This window comes from Myotis lucifugus, unplaced genomic scaffold (genome assembly GCF_000147115.1).
Source record: "Myotis lucifugus unplaced genomic scaffold, Myoluc2.0 scaffold_136, whole genome shotgun sequence".
Classification (NCBI taxonomy): domain Eukaryota; kingdom Metazoa; phylum Chordata; class Mammalia; order Chiroptera; family Vespertilionidae; genus Myotis; species Myotis lucifugus.
Window position 1 is genome coordinate 2,803,424 of NW_005871184.1, and position 18,944 is coordinate 2,822,367.

The 18,944-nt window shown below is 38.3% G+C and overlaps 1 protein-coding gene across 1 annotated transcript in view; it reads right to left on the minus strand.

Annotated features, from left to right (window-relative positions):
• The window catches only part of SLC4A4 (solute carrier family 4 member 4), a 329,830-nt gene that overhangs the window by 16,300 nt on the left and 294,586 nt on the right, over nt 1–18,944 (minus strand). The window contains exons 17-20 of the mRNA XM_006094401.3: nt 14,985–15,098; nt 13,084–13,245; nt 6,307–6,485; nt 5,096–5,168 (exon numbers count right to left, since the gene is read on the minus strand). Coding sequence (XP_006094463.1) covers nt 5,096–5,168; nt 6,307–6,485; nt 13,084–13,245; nt 14,985–15,098 — 528 coding nt within the window. The remainder of the gene's footprint in view (nt 1–5,095; nt 5,169–6,306; nt 6,486–13,083; nt 13,246–14,984; nt 15,099–18,944) is intronic.

The window sequence follows — 18,944 nt, forward strand, 5'->3', positions numbered from 1 at the left end:
AAAATCTGTACTGAGCCCTTAGTCCAATACCAAGCTCAATAAATGGAAGCTACTATTACAATCACTATCATCATCATCATCATCACTATTGTTTATCTGTATTTCCCTGTTAATGAGCAGGGTGTGTGGCATATTGTAGGAGTTCAACCAATGTTTGCCAAGTACTAATTCTTTGCTACCCTTCACATTTTAGAACACTAAACCAATCTGAAAGATAAATTTTGGCCACCACTCCTCCTGTTGATAAACTACTTCAAGCAAAGGCAACAGAGGTAGCAGTGAACTTTACACGATCTTTATTTCTTTAGGCTTGCCAGAGGAATGAGAAAAGTAAGCTACCTTTCATCTTTTGCTGCTCTTTAGTCTCCCAAACAGAAACACACATCTGAAAGGTTTAACCAGCCTGGGAAGCCAGTTATGCCTGCTTCCCAACAGTTCTGCATTGAATCAGTAGTGAGATCTGGGCATGTAAGACGTAGCTGGCTAAGGTCAAGGGGTATCCTTGTGAACTTAATAAAGCTACTACACTATGATTCCTTATATTCTTCCATGTAGAAAAGACAGATTTTGGCAAAGAGATCAAAACAGAGGTCATAAACTTCATGTTCAAAGTAAGCCTGCCTAAGCAGGGGCAGAAAATAACTTCCTATACAGCTTAATGCATGGGAGAAAATGACTAGGATCATCTGAGGCCATGAAACTTGTGAGGGATGACATGTTGAGCCATTTCATTTTAAAAAGTAAAAGTCACACATTTCTCTCAATCCCATTCATTTGATCTGCCTTTTAAGGCAAACTCTTAAGCAAAACCATTCTCTAAAGGTGTCACCTGTTTCTTTAAAACACACACAGTCACACGGTGAGGGTGGTGGGAGGGAAGTTTCCCTCCTCCAAGGTAACCCCCATCATGCTTTTCTGTGTAAATTCTGAGGTTAATTGTTAATCTTGACTTTTAATTGTAACTCTGATTCACGGGTAACTTAGGTTTTAGTTTAACTCTACCCTTAACATCTCCTTCTTCCTGCATTGACTTTTCAAATGAGCTACAACAGTTCTGTGGTGAATGCATATGACATCAAACTTTAATGATAAAAAGGACATGTGGTCTAAAATTAGCTGCTTTGCCCTGGCTGGTGTGGCTCAGTTGGTTCAGCATCTTCCCATGCACCAAAAGGTCCTGGTTTTATTCCTGGTCAGGGCACATGCCCAGGTTGTCGGCTGGATCCCCAATAGAGGGCATGCAGTAGGCAGTCGATTGATTTTTTTCTCTCTCCCTTTCCCTTCCTCTCTCTATAAAATCAATGAAAACAAACTCATTTATAAAAATAAATACATAAATATAAATAAATAAAATTAGCTGACTTTATCAGCGATGATTGTTAAAGTAAAGAATAGTTGTAATTACTTAAAGAAACAATCACAGTAGTCATTGCTATACTATTTTACTCTTGTTTTTAAACCTAGGTTTCCCACAATATGTTGGAAACTATATTAACAAAACAATTTCATGTCCCACATTTTGGGCAAAGTCTTGCCTAATAAAACTGTTTGCTGAACTGCCTTTTTCACTGATCCCTACAATGACTCTTTGCATTGACCTAAAGTAGGAGGTGGAAAGAGCCACAGTTATGGACTCTAGCAGCTTAATGAGGGTGAGCAAAGCTTGGATCACTTAAGGGAGGTCAAAGGAAAAGTGAGCTCATGCTCGCTGATCCCTTTGATCCCTTACATCTCTCCTTTTCCTTTCTCTGCATTCTAATTTGTTCCTGTAGATACTAAGGTTCTTTGCATATCCGAGGCAAAAAGAACCACTGGAAAAGAAAGAACAAAAATGTTTTCAGCTTTAATTCTTTTTCAGCCATATTTGGGTGCATGGTGAGAAAACAGGAAGTGTTGAAAATGTGAGTTTTGCATCTCATCCGAAAAATAGCAACTTATATAGTATCTATTCTTTGTGTCTTTTTGGAGTCACACATGATTCCTCAGCTGACAGAGTCTCCAAGATGAAGGCCAATTTGCTGTAACAACTAAAGAACTTTAAACACATCTGACTTTGTGCTAATGAAAATAAATAATCCTATATAATGAAAGCCTAATATGCTAAGTGTCTCGTCATCCATTCAACCAATCAAAGCATAATATACTAATGATATGCTAAGGCCACTCAACCACTCGCTATGATGTGCACTGACCACCAGGGGGCAGACAGTAGACTGGTTGATCAGTTGCTATGATGTGCACTGGCCACCAGGGGGCAGACAGTCAACCAGTCGCTATGACGTGCACTGAACACCAGGGGGCAGACACTCCGACCGGTAGGTTAACTTGCTGCTGGGGTCCAGCCGATTGGGTCTGAGTGAGACAGGCCGGACACATCCTGGAGCCCTCCCACAGTCCCTCCCCAGCTGGCCAACCTCCCGCATCCCTCCCTGGCCCCGACCGTGCACTGGTGGGGTCCCTCAGCCTGGCCTGCATCCTCTCGCAATCTGGGACCCCGTGGGGGATGTCAGAGAGCTGGTTTCGGCCTGATCCCGCAGGCCAGGTCAAGGGGCCCCACTGGTGCACGAATTCGTGCACTGGGCCTCTAGTATAAAAATAAAAGAAACAATGGGTGTGTGTGTGGCGGAGATGAATAAATATGAACTGATGGAAAGATCTTTGTATATTACTCCTTGTCTAATAATGGCCAAGTATAAAAGACCCCATAAAAGAAACTTTGCAGTGTGCCAAGCAAGCCCACCTCCAGGGAGCCCAGGAGCAGATTCATTCCCAGTACAGCTTCCCACACATGGGGTCAGAACTGCAGCAATGACCTCTCTAATAACTGATGTCTGCAGATGAGGTCTGTGTCCATGTGGTAAAAAGTTGTCACTAGATTTTCCCATCAGCTGACGTGCTGCTGTCTCTGGGACAGCACAGGAACGGAAAGCACTTTGGCAGTGGATTTAATGCTGGGGAGCCCTACCCCACCACTTGCTGTGCACTGGCAAGAGCAACAATAGATTTCCCCCTGTCCATGTAGAACGGGGATTTTCGATCTGTGCTGGAAGAATTTTTTAAAAATTGATTTGAGAGAGAGAGAAATATCAGTGTGACAGAGAAACATCAAGCAGCTGCCCCACCACCACCACTCACCCTAACCAGTAACTGAACCTGAAACCCTTTTGGTTTTGGGGGAAGATGCTCAACCAACTGAGCCACCTTGCTGGGGCTGCACTGCAAGGAATTTTAAAACATGCAATACCTGATTACTTAGTCAGGGGAACTGACTTATTTTCCTTTACAGTGTCAAATAGAAAATGACAACAGCCAACACAATAGCCATTCACTGATAGTGAATCAAAATTTTATCTGTTTTTTTGTAAAATCAGCAAAAGTTATATTTTTTGGTGTGTGGCAGAATTTTAGTAATTAGTTTATGTGTCCCAGGAGATGAAAAAGGTTGAAAATTGCTGCTGTAGAACATAAGATCTATACTCTTTTAAGGTCCTCTCTCTATAATCAGAAATGGCTTCTGTAAAGTTATTTTTAATTTTACTACTCCATGTGTTGCATGAGATACATATTCCCTCCTGATTGCAGTCAAAAAAGGAATTAAACCAGTTAATTGACATTGTGGAAACCAAGGATGAAAGATGAATATTTAAATCTTTTAACTGTTCACCAGGTATTTTGTGCATAATTTATGCATTAATCTAAGTATCCTAAAGGCAAAGTCAATCTTATCTATATGTTAAGAATTTATAATTTCATTGTTCTCAAATTCATCTGATTGGCGATTGACATATAATGTTCTAACCTGAGAGAAATGGATGGTTTTTGCCTTTCACCATCTGTCCTGTATTGTTTGAATTCTTTACAAGAGTGTACTATTTCATTACTTGTGCAATTAAATACGCATTTTAAAAACCTTGTAAATTAGAATTGTTTAAAAATAAAAAAATTGTCAGAAAAAACTTTGGAAGGATATTGCTAACAGTTGTTTATGGCTATTGGTTTATAGGTGACTGTGGTGCTTTGCATTGTGGTTCAAAGCATAAGATACAAATTATCAATAACTGGCTAGTACTGTTTATATGATACACAAGGAAATAAAATGCTTGTGTCACAAAAGAAAACGGGAAGTTTCATGACAAGTATGTACTAATCTGAACCTGTTTTAATCCTATTTCTGTTTCTAAGTAGGCTTTCACATGTAGTTTATATTTATCTATTTAGGCAGACATTCACCCTATCAATCAAACCTTTATATTGACTCATAACTTTCTAAATAACCTACCATATCATTTCCCTTCTTCAAAAATTCAATTCTAGGCATGTGCTCTCTCTCGGGAGCAAGTCCAAGCCTTTCCTGACCACTGTTTCTTCCCCCCGAGGCACGTTACCTTTGCCTTTCCTTCCTCTAAGCTCCAAGGCCCCTTCTTTTGCTTCTATAACTTGTTCCCTGAGCCTGCACAGCCCCGCTGTCTCACTTCTACTACCTCTGTAACTTTCTAAATAAAATTTCTCTAATAATTTGAAAAAAAGTTCAATTCTAAGTTTTCTAATTATAAATTAATAATTTTACTGTATTCGCCCTTTGTGAATATTAGGCCTTCTTATTCAAAGGAAATAGAAATAGTCAGTAATGATTAAGAATAGGGGAAAAATTGCAAAATGATTATACTGAGTCACTCATGTTATCCAGGAGTCTATTATGGGGAGGAAAGGGGGCGGGAATTAGAGAAAGTAAATGGAAAGTGATGGGAAGAAAGGATGCAAGAAAACTAAGGGGATAAAATATGTGGGGTGGGGGAAAATCAGGTTGAATCATATGCAGTTGCCATTTTCATAGGTCAAAGGTTGGAATATTGGTAATTTAATATAGTTTAAACCAACTAATTGCAACAATAATAATAATAACAATAATGATAGAGTATAGGAGTGAGAAGAAAATCAAGATGAAAGTTTTTTAAAGTCCTCATTCTATCTGACCACGGCTTCAGTGTGTTATAGAACTAATGAGAGTCCTGCAGATGTTTCACAAGAAATTCTACTCTTCACATATCAGTTATCTGCCAGTATTGGAAAAGGACGAAATATTTCACATATTTACCTTCAAGATGGGAGCCATAAAGACTGACAGACCAGTCAGAATAAACACAAGTGTTCCAGTGACTCTTTGTTCCCTGAAACCAAATCAAAAGATTACCAATCTACCTCTTGTTTTTCCACCTTCAAAAAAGACTATACATTGACCGAATCAATGTTTGGCTAACATAGCAAAGGTGTTGATATCATATGTAATTAATACCTCAAGGACAGCATATAAGCTCAACATAAATATAAAATTCTCTTAAAACTATTGCAATATGTGATTTTAATTCATCAAGAAGAAACTGATTCTGCTAAATCCTATGCTCCTTTTAAAATCAAGAAAGAAAAAAAAAATCACTTGCTCTTGGCCCAACAATTATGGGCCTCTTTGAAGCCCTTATTTTTTAAACAACTTGAACTGTTGTGTAATTACACCTTCTTTCACAGGAGACAGATATTACATTGTCCCACATTCTAATTAATAAACAGCTCAGGGAAATTTCATAAGTGCAATAAAATCTCATCAGTCTAATTTCCAAATCTACAACAACAAAAGTACTTTTTAACAAATATGATTCCCATACAACACCCCCTCCCCCGGCCCCCAAGAAAGAATCACCCACTGTTGTGGCGTGGGAAACGAAGGCTTTGTCATGTGAGCTATTCACCCCAGCACTGAGGGGCAGGGTTTGCTGTAAAAAGTAGACAACAGCCTATAAAGGTCCTGTAAAGTCCTTCATGGCTACTCAAGTTTAACAGCCAAAGGTCAAAGTTTCTCAGGCTTATGGGGATCAAAAATGAACTGGAAAATAAGAATTCTTTTCCCTTCATAGAATCTTAAAAATCATAAGCCGACTCGAGAGTTTTAGGGAGTCTCAAAAGGGCTAAAAGATGAAAGGGTTTGGTCTTTATATGTGATATGCTAGAGTCAGTACCACAGCATCAGAAGGACCTGCATGTTGAAGAAATGAATGACCTGTTTGCATTTTTACATTGTATCACTTAGCCTTTCATAAATCAAAGAAAATTTAGTTATCATAAGAAGCGAACTCAAAAAAATTATTGAGGACTCTCTGATGAAAAATTTAGTCCTTTCTAGAAAAGGAAGTATGGGAATAAATTAATCATCACTAGCCCTTTCTCCTCCATATTTTCCCATTTCCTTATGATTGACATGTGGATGTGTGCACACGGTGTTCTGTAGAGTCACTGTCTTCTGACTTCACATACCTCACTCCAAGAAACTTGGGCTGTTCTCCAGGGGCAGAGGTCTCCGTCTCCATCTTCAGACTGTCGATGTGAGCAATGGAGATGACAGTCGCAGCCACGTACCATGGAAGAGCCATGAAGGAACACACCACCATGAGGATGGCCACCCAAAAGAGATCCAGGTGATATCCAGCTCCTTTCTGTGGGAAGAGGTAACAAAACCACATGAAGAAAATACTCATATTGCTATCAAGTCATAGCCCCCGGTGGGAATTAAGATTAGTCAAAGAAACCAACTCGCTTTGCTCGATAAAAATTTCTACTAAAAGGTAAGCTCTTTGAGTGAAGTGACTTCATTGTCCTATTATTCACCCTCACGATTAAACACCAAGTGGCCACATTACACCTCTTCTAGCTTGATGTATGACTGGTTACTTATTATGTGTTTATTGTTACTTATCTTCTCTGCATCCAATTTTGTAATCAACAACAGAGATACACATCTACCTTGACGAGTATTGGAACCATTCAATGAAATAACAGAAGCAAAGCATCTTGCAGTGGTTGCTACATAGCAGGAGCTCAATAAGTGGTAATAGTAGCAATAGGGATATTGGTTGGTATTAACATAAGCAAGAAAAGCACCTTAAAAGCAGGCATTGTGCTGTCTCTGCTCAACTGCTTAGCAGTATGCTGTTCACCTAGACAGCATTCAGCATATGTAGACGAAAGATCTGAAAGCAACCTTGAGAGGCTATGTAGAAGACCATTTCTCACCTTTCATAGTAGATGAAAATAACTGTTTATAATCTGCTGCACATTATCATGAAGGTAATGAATATCCCCATAACCAGAATAGGCTGATTTCAAACATTGCCCAATGGTCACAATAACATTTATTGACTGGGAGAGCAGACAACGTAACAAAAGGTCTAACTCTTTTACTCACTAAATAAATATTGTCAAATGTGTCCACAATGTTATTCTATGGTTCTGTTTCTCTGTTCTATTTGTGAAGAAATCAAATGCTTAATGCCCCTATGGAGCCTGAGAAAATAGAGCAGTTCATTTTCACAGCATGAAAGCAGCAGCACCAAGAGCCAGAATATGACCAATCCCAGGGAATGGAGACATTGGCTTTAAAAAATGAGAATGTGATTTTACACTAGGAACCCAGTGACTGTTTTGATTCAGATCCTGTTACAGTTAGTCAGAACACTGCTTTCCTCTCTCTGAAAGGCCAAGATTTCACCCCTGGCTCACACACATGGGTCTAATCATGTTCTCACAGAACTCATCACAGGCAAGGGGAGCTGACACAAGAAAAAAAAGCATAAATTTACTGAGTCCAAGTTTGACTAAGAACAAAAATCTCTTTGGGAGACAAAGAGATTAATACATATTCATAAAACCAGTTCATTTCAGCGTCAGTGGTTTGAAAGCATAATGGTTTGAAGTGGGAGTGGAGTAAGGTAGGGGAAAGGAGAACGAAGGTAGGGATGGCCAACATAAACTCATTAAACAGTGACAAATGAGATAATTATCATGATATATCTGGGGGCCCAGTCATTCATTCTTTCAACAAATACTGAAAATTTATTAATAGGCATATTCCTAGGTATTGATGACACACTTGAGAATAAAATAGACAAAGATTCCGGCACTTATGGAGTTTCCATTCTACTAAGAGAGATAACAATAAACAACATAAATAAGTAAACTACCCCATATCTTAAAGAGTAATAAGCACTAAGGGAACTAGAAGTACTTGGGCTTGTACGCTGAGTACATGGGAAGCCACTGAATGGCAGGATTTGCTTATGTTCTAAGCACGATGGCTGCTGTGTTAGGAACAGCCTGAAGAGGCTCAAGGACATAAGATCTCCTAACTTACAAGTTCCATGTTAGAGCTCGTGATAGAACGAGAGAGGCAGCAGTAAAGACGGCAAGAACTGTTTGGATTCTGATTATACCTTAAGGTGGCACTTACAGAGTGTGTTCACTCCTGCCTGGGGATGTGTCTTATGACCTTGCTATATGCCACTCATGATATGGCTTCTGTTCACATCTGTAACCTCACCGTTCACCTGTCCCCTGCTTGATTCCTATGCCATGACTACTTTCAACCACATGTAATTCCTTGAATATATCTTACTCACTAATGCCTTTGTCTCTTTGCCCACACAGCACCCCATACCTGGAATAACGGCTACTCTGCCTTCTTCTTCCATTGGCTCAGGACTACTCATTCTTAAAACAAATCAGTCTTCACCTTTTCTGGTAGTTTTTCCTGCCTCAGTCAGATGAGATGGTTGAGTTCCTTAAGGTTAGGTCTCCTTTTTCATGTTTTTCTATCTGTTATCTCATGCTTTCCTCGATCACAGCACTCATCGCACTGTTTTAAAGTTGTATATGTATTTATCTGTCTTTGACATTAGACTATGAGTAACAATAGGACTGCAACTGTATCCTGAATACTTTAGCAGAGTGCATGATATATAGTCAATTTTCAATTAATCTTTACTAAAAACTGAATGACAATCAAGATGGTGTGGTTCAGTGGTTGAGCATCGACCCATGAACTAAGAGGTCTCTGGTTCGATAGGTTGCAGGCTCGATCCCCAGTGGGGTGTGCGGGAGGCAGCTGATCTATGTTTCTTTCTCATCTATGTTTCTATCTATCTCTCTCCCTTCCTCTCTCTCTAAAATCAATAAAAAATATTTTTAAAAAATGAATGACAAATAGGATGTATACATTCTTCTGAATGTCAACTATAATTTATTTATTGGCCATTCAAAAAATTAAAACTTTATTTGTTAATTGGTAGAAATATGAGTCATTTTGGGGGGAAGGAATGGAAGTTGACAGCAGCTGGGAATATCACATAGTTTTAAGCCCTATTTAGCTTAAATCACTCAAGACTATATTAGAGGTACCACCAGGGTAGTTAGTAGGCAGGATCCCCAAATCTTGTCTCCAAGAAAGCTGTAATAACCTCAAGATGTGGACACTGGCCAGATCAATGGGTCAAAAGAATTAGCTGTTGCAGAAAAATCTATGCTATGAGCTATCTTGATGCTTTCTTAAACTCTTTCGACTAAAAGAAGTTTGAGTAAAATATCCTGGAGACTGGCAAAAAGGGACCACATAATACCAAAGAGGTAATATGAGGATTTTACAAAGCAGAATACAAACCTGAGAAAGCAAAAGCACCAGAATAAATAAAAGTTCTGGGGCAAAATAATACATAGATAATTACTCTGTGCCTCTTAACATCACTCTCTTCAAAAAGTCTTCCTTTCCATAAACACATTGAGACCATAACTTAGAACGATTTTTATCTTCAACATCTAACATGAATGCTCCATACATAGCAAGGATTAATACAGGCTTGAAAGGTTAAGTATAACCTTTAAAGTTTAAAAAACTTCCTTGTCTTCAAGAATACAAATCCAAAGGATGTTCTACCTTCTGAAACTGGAGATTATTTTAAGTAAAGAGATAGGAAGTGAAACTTCACTTCCTTTTGATGCTGTACATGCTTTGTTATAGAAAGCCTAAGTAATTTAGGAATGCAAATACAGAAATAAATGATGAGAGAAAAAGACTAGCCCAACAATCTGAAGTTTACATCTGTTAATATTACAAAGGGGTCAAGAGCAATATACACATATGCATAGATACAGAATAAGCATTCACGCTAGGAGCCCCCATGATCCAGACAATAAAGGTGTATAGGCACACTGAGAACCATGACATAGTTCTTCCCACCAAAGGGCTCACAATAGGATGAGAGGACTTAGATTTGTACACAAACTACATGCAATCCAAATACATATTCAAAGAAGTTCGAAAGAGATACCCAAAAGAACAGAGGATAAAGTGTTTAACTAGGTCTAGAAAGAACCCAAAAAATTCCTGCAGTGATGACATCTAAACAGGTATGGAATACTATAAGCACTCACTATGAGAACTGGAGATGGGCTGGCATGGTTTCCAGTTATCACCCATTTCAAACAGTGCAACACCTCTGAGAACCATGTCGCCCAAGATAACAAAATTCTTCAATGCGTATTTATTGAGTCTGCTATATGGCAATCATGTGATGGGCCACATGAGAGTGGAAAACAGGACTAAAACATGGTCTTTAGCTTAAAAACGTGTTGGCCCAGAAAAGGACATAAGGTAAATACACAAAATATCTACCTTGCGAGACAGTGTGTGGACAGTGCCACAGAATAATACAAAATTACTAAGAGCAAAAACATAAACAATAGAAATTACATTAGGAGTGAAGGTTACACTAACAAATGTTTATATTTGGAGTACCTTAAGGGATGGTGAGGATTTTGATGATATATGATAAATGGTAATCACTAAGGAGTGGGATAACTAGCAGAAAAACTGCCAGACTTGAAGAGAAACCAGCAATTAATTTGGCCACATTATTGTACAGTATGTGAAGAGAATCATTTTAAATTTAGGCTGAGACCATATCACAAAGAGACTTACTAGTAAATCCCAGGCTAAGGCAAACTGATTTTCTTCAAGGGGCAAAGATGTAGAGGCCAAGGTATAAAGGTTTAGAAATAGAGGACTGACATATAAGAACTACACTTTTTACAAAATATTTTTATTAATTTTTACAGAGAGAGGAAAGAAGAGGGAGAACGAGAGAGAGGAACATAGATGTGAGAGAGAAATATTGGTCAGTTGCCTTGTTCCCTCTACCAGGAATCAAACCTGCAACTCAGGCATGAGCCCTGATTGGGAGTCTAATCAGACACCTCTTGGTGCCTGGGTTGATGCTCAACCAACTGAGCCACACCAGCCAGGGTTAAAAACACACTTAAAAGAAAATTTATTGCTTTTAGAATGAAGCAAAAGAGACTGGTTATTAACTAAACCATTAGCTAAACAATTAGAATACTCTAGACATGAAATAAAAGGATCTAAGTTTTGACAGCAGGAATAAAAAGAAAAAAATGAAAGCAAGGCAGATTTTTTAGTTATCCAAGAAAACACATTAAAATTTAGGGTTTTATTATAGAGAATATCAGACAAAATTTATTGCTACAATCACCTAATATATATCTATCCCAAACTATTTCTCTCTCCCACACCCTATCTATAACACTTAAAATCACTTTCCTTGTGAGAAGTATCCCTTGCTTTGTGATCTGAAGTTCACTCACTCTTCTTGTCTCTGTAATGATTCGGGGGATGACCTTGGATAAGACATGACCTTGCTGAACCTGGTTTGCTTTGGAGTGCTCTGCAAGGATGTGGGGAAAACTAACCAAAATGATGGCCAAAAAAGAAAAGCCAAGTGCCCTGGCGTTCCTACATCAAGACAGAGCTGTGCAGCAGAGTGGAAAGGTGGATCCATCCCAAACAGAGCCTCCAGCCAGCCAGTGCCACTTGACCCAGAGCCAAAGCAAATGCCACCCAAAACCATGCTGCTTTTAATATCACAATGCTTCCACCTCCCTCACTATTTCAGGTTTCTCTCTGGACTCAATTTCATAGTAGTCAGGGACCTTTATAATTTTAGACAATATCTCCAATTTTCACATTCCTTGACTAACAAATGTGAACAAAACCATATCCAGAGTGAAAAGCCTTTAATTCATGATGAAATCTCCACTAGTATCATTAGATTTGTGTCAGAAGACTGGCACTTACTCTATAGACATTATCATGCAAAGGAATGACTTCAAATAAGCAACTACAAAAGTGATGAAAACTTATTTTTTATTTACTACTCAACTCCTATTTCTAAGAGGTAAATCCTAATAGGTCTTGATTTTCCAATGTTTTCTACAGGGAATGGGAGAATTAAAAATTGTTTTTTTCAATCCTAAATTTTCTAAATTAAAATTCTGATTTTTATTAATAAGAAAGCTTAAGCAAAATGAAAATAGTTATTTACCTCCAAAGACACATAAAAATCTGGCCAACTATATATCAAAATGAAGGTTATGTTTGCAAAATTTTTTCAGAATAAAATATATTAGTCAACATCCATTTTCAGTCTTTCAAACTAAATCAATGCTGAACCCCTCCCAGTATAGAACATCTGAAATTGCTTGACAAGATACAAAAAATATCTTATACAAATCATGGCTACCAGACAGAAAGTCAGAGAAACAACTAGACATAAAAAAAAAAAAAACAGTAACAATGGCAACAAGAAAGAGGAAATCTACAATCAGCAAGCCCTGGAGTCCAAGCCTGCCCTGAGAGATCATGGGAGTCCTTAAGGGTGTAAGACTGGATTAGAATGACCTTCTGAACTCTATGAACAGGAGGTCAATCCTAGGGATACAGGGGAAATAAAACAAAGATACTGTAAATACAGCATACTAAATTGGTCAACTAAAAAAACCCCACAAAACCCTAAAAGTATAAAGCAGAGTTTGTAATGTTATCATAATGTTATCAATGGGAATACATGCCTTTCTTGGTCTTTCCACGAGATGTAATTTCATAAGAGAAAAAAAAAGTAATCCCCAAAGATATTCGCAACCATAAATCGACAACTGGGTTTGGTGCTGAAATTGCTCTCTTCAGCAGCTAAGGAAATACAACGTGAAACAACTTTTTTGGATTTAAATGAAATCGCCCTAAAGTATTATATTGAGGAAATGTGTCAACACAACGTGACCTATGACTCTGCCAGGAACAGTGGTTATAATATAACTCCCAATCAAACCATCTTAATTTGAATTGATATTTGTTTGCAAGTACTTCAAAGAAAGGAGAAGGCAATGATAACCATTACCACAAACATTTACCTTGAGTTTATGCTCCTTCCTGTTGACAATCACAGCTGTGATTTGCTGGTCCATGAAAATGAGAATGGTGACCAACAAAGCGGGGATAGCAGCTGCCAGGTACACCCACCAGGGGTTTTTTCCAAATGGTGGGACAAACCAACCGCGGTTCGGACTCGTTGGCTTGAAGAAGAGAGAAAACAACCAATATGAATACATACCACTTTGTGAAAAATCAACAGGGGAGGTACACTTTTAATTTTGGAGAGCCAACACAAAAAATGGAAAGAGTTTTATGGGTAAACTGGACAAAGAAGATTATTCACCAAACGTTTCCTAAAGGAGCTGATTTTTAAGGCAGTATTTTAAATGAAGGAGACTAAGAATATAGATCCGGTGGAAAAAAACGATCTAAGATAAGGACTCAATGTGGAAGAAAGGAATTTAAGTTTAAGGGCCGGCCATAAGAAAAAACCAGATGTGATGTTCAGTAAAGAGATAGGCAAGAAATTACAAAACTACCATGACCTTTGTCCATGGACTTGAGCAATTACACTGAAGTTGTTTCTAATATTGCCACATTATAATGACTTTATAATATATAAAAAGCTACAAATATTTTTATGTTATACTCAAACTTATTTGAACACTCTGGTGTTTCTTATTTTATATATGAAAAATAACCCAGGATAATTGGTTAAATCCTCAGAAATACCACAGAGAATGAAAAAATACAGTTATTCTTCTAGTTCCCAATCTATCGTTTATCAGCAGATCATATATCTCTACTACAAAAAAAATCCTATCCTTTATTCTGACTTTAAACAATGTAAGTAAACTAAAATAAAATCCTACCTATGAATTATTTTCTCTGTATTTACTATCAAAAAAGTCTCACTTCTCCTCTGAAGATATTTCTGTTTTTCCTCTTACTTGCTCATAACTCCATCACTGAATTTATCCAGATTTTACTACCTTTACCAGGTTGTGAGCTTGTAAGGAAAGCAACTTTGTCTTGCTCGTCGATGCATTACAAATATCCAATATAGAGCCTAACTCAAAGCACACATCCAGTACATGTTGGCTTAAATGAACCAATGATTAAATGCATGAGAACTTTTCTTTGCTAATGAATATGTGATGGAAGAGATAATGCATATTCTATTTGCTATAACATAGATACCCCTTCCTCACTGAGTAGTTACTAAGCTAAAACTATAGTTAATTTAGTTTTTCTTAGCAAGTATATGGTCTCCATGATGGAAAAAAAGGTTAAGTGTTCTAGAAAATAGGTAAAAAACTTATAATGGAAACTTAGGTATGAAATATTAAGAATGACTGAAATGTAAATTTTAGCTATTGGGCCTGCAAATACCAACAATATAAAATGAATAATTCCTGTATCTTCTTTGTAATAATTAAAATGCACATTATACATAAATATGTGTTTTCATGGCAGGTAGTTTGGTAGCAGAAAAAGATCACTGAAGTAGTAATGTGATTGTGGGTATTTTACTTAATTTTTTGAGCTTAAAAATCAACTTCATAAAATAAGGATGGCGATACTTACATTGCATCCTAGAATTATTATATGGGTCAAAGTGATGAGTTGTATGAAAATACTATGAATATTTTAAAATACTCTAAAAGTATAAAGCAGAGTTTGTAATGTTATCATAAGGTATTTTTCATAAAAATCAATGTAATCTTAACTTTTCATATGATCATTCAGACACTTAATTTTAATAAAGAAACGGGTAAATGTATACATGTGCCTATCAAGAGAACATTTTCAAAATATGTAAAGAAATGGATAATTGTACAAAACTAACTAAGGACAGATATGACAAACTAGAATAATAGGGGGAAGGAAAGAAAGCCAAAGGGTTCTAGGAATGACCAAAAGACAGAAGTTCACCTACCTTGAACTCACTTGGCACAATTAGTTTTGGAGTATCCACACCTACCAGGGCATCTGCTACACAAAAGATGAGAATGGACAAGATGATGGCAAAATCACTGATCAGTTTTCTTGCCTGGGAAAATAAAAAAGAAACCAGGACTGTTTAGCACTGGATCCACATATTTGCCCGTGTTTGAACTGAATGAAGAAGTCTGTATTTGCTAACAGTTTATATGAACAATTTCATCAACAAGTGAAAGGAGCAGTTATACTGCAGAGAGATTATTCTTTAAATTGTTTTTGCATCACTCTGTCACCTGGTCAAAAGTAATCTAATCCCACAGAACAGATCAGTGTGAGTGCATGCATTGGGCGAGAAGTCAAAGGTAATATATCCCTGAAATACTGTATCAACACTTTTCTTGTTTTGCAGCACAAAAGAGACCTGGACAAGGATGAAATCTCAGGGCATATTATAAAAATCTGCACAAAAACATAGATGAGTTTCAGTCCATTGAGTAGACTCAAGACCTCAGAGAAATGTAAAGTGATGGCAGATGGAAATTTGATGGCTTCACTAACTTTTTCAAAGAAAATACTTTTCACTCTAGATTAGTCCTTAAAATCTCCAATATGTGAAATATCTGTTCTCCACTGTTAAGGGTGATTGCCATTAATCAACACCTTTAAACTAAGTACCTGGTCAGGACAAGAGCTGGGCTTTATGGGATGTAGCATTAAACTCAAACCTTTCTCATGGAGTAGGTGCGGAATGGCCATTTCTTAGTCAGCAGGGGAGTGTAGGGCTATTTAGTTGGTTGGCTGTTCCTCTGTGGTGTTTAGTGGCACAGACAACAGCCTAAGAGCATTACTAGAGCAAAGACACCTGAGTTTCCCTATAAGGTACTTACACATCGTAGTGCACAATACGATCATTCAACAAGAACTTGGTACCTAATACTTTGCTTGGCACTAGAAATATCACAGTGAACCAAACAGACACAATCCATGCCTCATGAAGCTTATAGTCAAGTCATTCACAAGGAAGCCTGCTCCTAATTTTAGATAAAACTGCGGTTGATTGAGCAGTTACCAAGTTGTCTCAGGGTGAGCAGTCAGTTTTCTGGTGCTGCCAGATGAAGAGAGATCACTGATGGGCTGAGTGGCTACACAGTTCTCCGGGCAGTGGGTCTTGTAAAAGAGTAGCAGGAAAGAGGGAGGCAGGAGAGTCAGTGGCAGAGGGATGCAGTGTCAGGCAGGCCATTGTTGGCTTTGAAGATGGAGGGGCCACAAGCCATCAGGTGTTCAATGGGACCGGAAGTGAAGCACGAAATTACTGGATGATGTGGGATGTATGCTGAAGGCTGAGGCAGGGATCAATTTGTGACCATTACCAGGTGTCAGAAGCTTGGTACGAACTAGCAGCAGGGCCACAGATGGCTCTTTTGGCCAGAAATTCCTTTCCCTCTTGGAGAGCTGGATGCTGCTAGGTTTAGCTTTCTTGAGAAGTACACACAGAGGAGCAGAAAGCCAGCTCCTATTGGTATCAAATTAATACCAATCACACACAATAATCTCAAGCACAGATAGATGGCATGGATCAATTTGGGCAGAAATTATGGTACAGCAGGGAGAAGCAGCTTGTACAGTCAGGTTACCTGGGCTGGAACTCCAGCACCATTATTTCCTATCCTTTCTTAGCGTCAATTACTCCACCTGCCAAAATGTAGCCAAGATAATCCCTAAAGATTTCATCAGTTTGTTCTAAGAATTAAATAGGATAAGCCATTGAAAGTGCTTAACATAACACCTGGAATATAACAACCTTTCCTAATATATGTTTACTAGCCCTGACCGGTTTTGCTCAGTGGATAGAGCATCGGCCTGCAGACTATGGGGGGGTCCCAGGTTCGATTCCGGTCAAGGGCATGTACCTTGGTTGCGGGCACATCCCCAGTGGGGGGTGTGCAGGAGGCAGCTGAATCGATGTTTCTCTCTCACCGATGTTTTTGACTCTCTATCCCTCTCCCTTCCTCTCTGTAAAAAAATCAAATATATATATATATAGTATATATATATATATATATATATATATATATATATATACACACTATATATATATATTAACTATTGTTTTTTCAAGTTCCACAGGCCTCTATGGCTGCCAAAACCACTGGAATAACTAAGTAATTCACTGTCAGGAAGTCTTTAAAAAGAATCTTCAAATACAAGAAACAAGAAATAAAAACCCAGTAATAACATGAAACTGCCACTCAGAGCTAATTTCTACAGAAAGAAGATGTTTTCTAGGGACTCAATACTGGAGAAAACTCCCATTTCTTTCTTTTGCTCTCTTTTTTAAATCAATCAACTTTATTTGTTTAACAGAATAAACTGGTGAATATAATAGAATCAGGGGCATAGAAAGGGAATGGATTGACAATTCTCGGGGGGAAAGAGGTGTGGGGGTGCAGGAAGAGACTGGACAAAAATCGTACACCTATGGATGAGGACAGTGGAGGGGGGGAAGGGCAGAGGGTGGGGTGGGAACCGGGTGGAGGGGAGCTATGGGGGGGAAAAAGAGGAACAACTGTAATAATCTGAACAATAAAGATTTAATTTTAAAAAAAGAAATAAAAACCCAGGAATAACATGAAAATGCCACTCAGAACTAATTTCTACAGAAAGAAGATGTTTTCTAGGGACTCAATACTGGAGGAAACTCCCATTTCTTTCTTTTGCTCTCTTTTTTAAATCAATCAACTTTATTTGTTAGCACAGTTTTAGATTTACAGAATAGAGAAGATAGTTGAGAGAGCGCCATACACCTCCTGTCATAATTCCCTCTATCATTAACATCATGCATTAGTGTGTTATGTTTGGAAATACCCATTTCTTAAGCTTTGTGCAAGTGTTGACACAGGCAGTTCAGGATGATCTGGCAAAAGTGGTCATGGAAGAAGTTTCAGGAATATATTAAGATGTTACAAGAACCTCCCTGGTCCCATAGGTTATAAATCACTGAAATAACAGAAATCATTGCAAAGGCAAAAAAAAAAAAAAGTTTTCTTTATCACCCTCCTAATCCTTACCCAGTAAATCCAACTTCTTGACAACTCAGATCTACCAGAAAATGTTCAAAACGTTTTATTAAAAAGACAGTGCTCCTTTTTTTTTTAAAGGAGGCATTCTCAGCTTTCCATAAACTGAACACTAAACCCCTAAACCTACTCTTTCAGCTGTTTTTTCCATCCGAATTAATGGCAACTTATTTTTTCCTAATGCTTAGGCCAAAAATTCCACGTGACTCTTCTGTTTCTCTCACATCCTATACCTACCAGGCCAGCAAATTGCCTTCAAAATATATCCAGGCTCCTGTTACTTCCACCTCTGTTGCTATAACCACCTTTGTCTAAGCCACCACTTTATCTTAACTTGATCTCTTTCAAACACTGCACCTAACTCATCTTCCTGCTTCTACACCACCGCTCCCCGCCCTCCTTCAGTACACTGCCAAGGTATCACCCAACATAATCATGTTAAAATTTAGGTCAGATGATGTGTAGGCAAGAATAATACCCCCTAAGAATATCCATGCACTAATTCCTGGAACCTATGAGTACGTACATTACATGACTAGGGAGAATTAAGGTTGCTAATCGGCTGATCTTGAGATTGGAAAAGGGATCTGGTATTATTATGGTGGGTCCAGTGAAATCACAAGGGTGCTCATAAGTGGAAGAGGGAGGCAGGAGCGTCCGTGTCAGAGGGATATACCAGGTGGGAAAGATTGGACAGGCCATTGTTGGCTGTGAAGATGGAGAAAAGGGGCCACAAGCCTGGAAATGTGGGCAGTCGCTAGAAGTCAGAAAAAGGCAAGGAAATACATTTCCCACCAGGGCTTTCAGAAACAACACAGCCCTGCCAGCACCTTGATTTTAGCCCATGTGGACCCATTTCAGACTTCTGACCCTCCAGA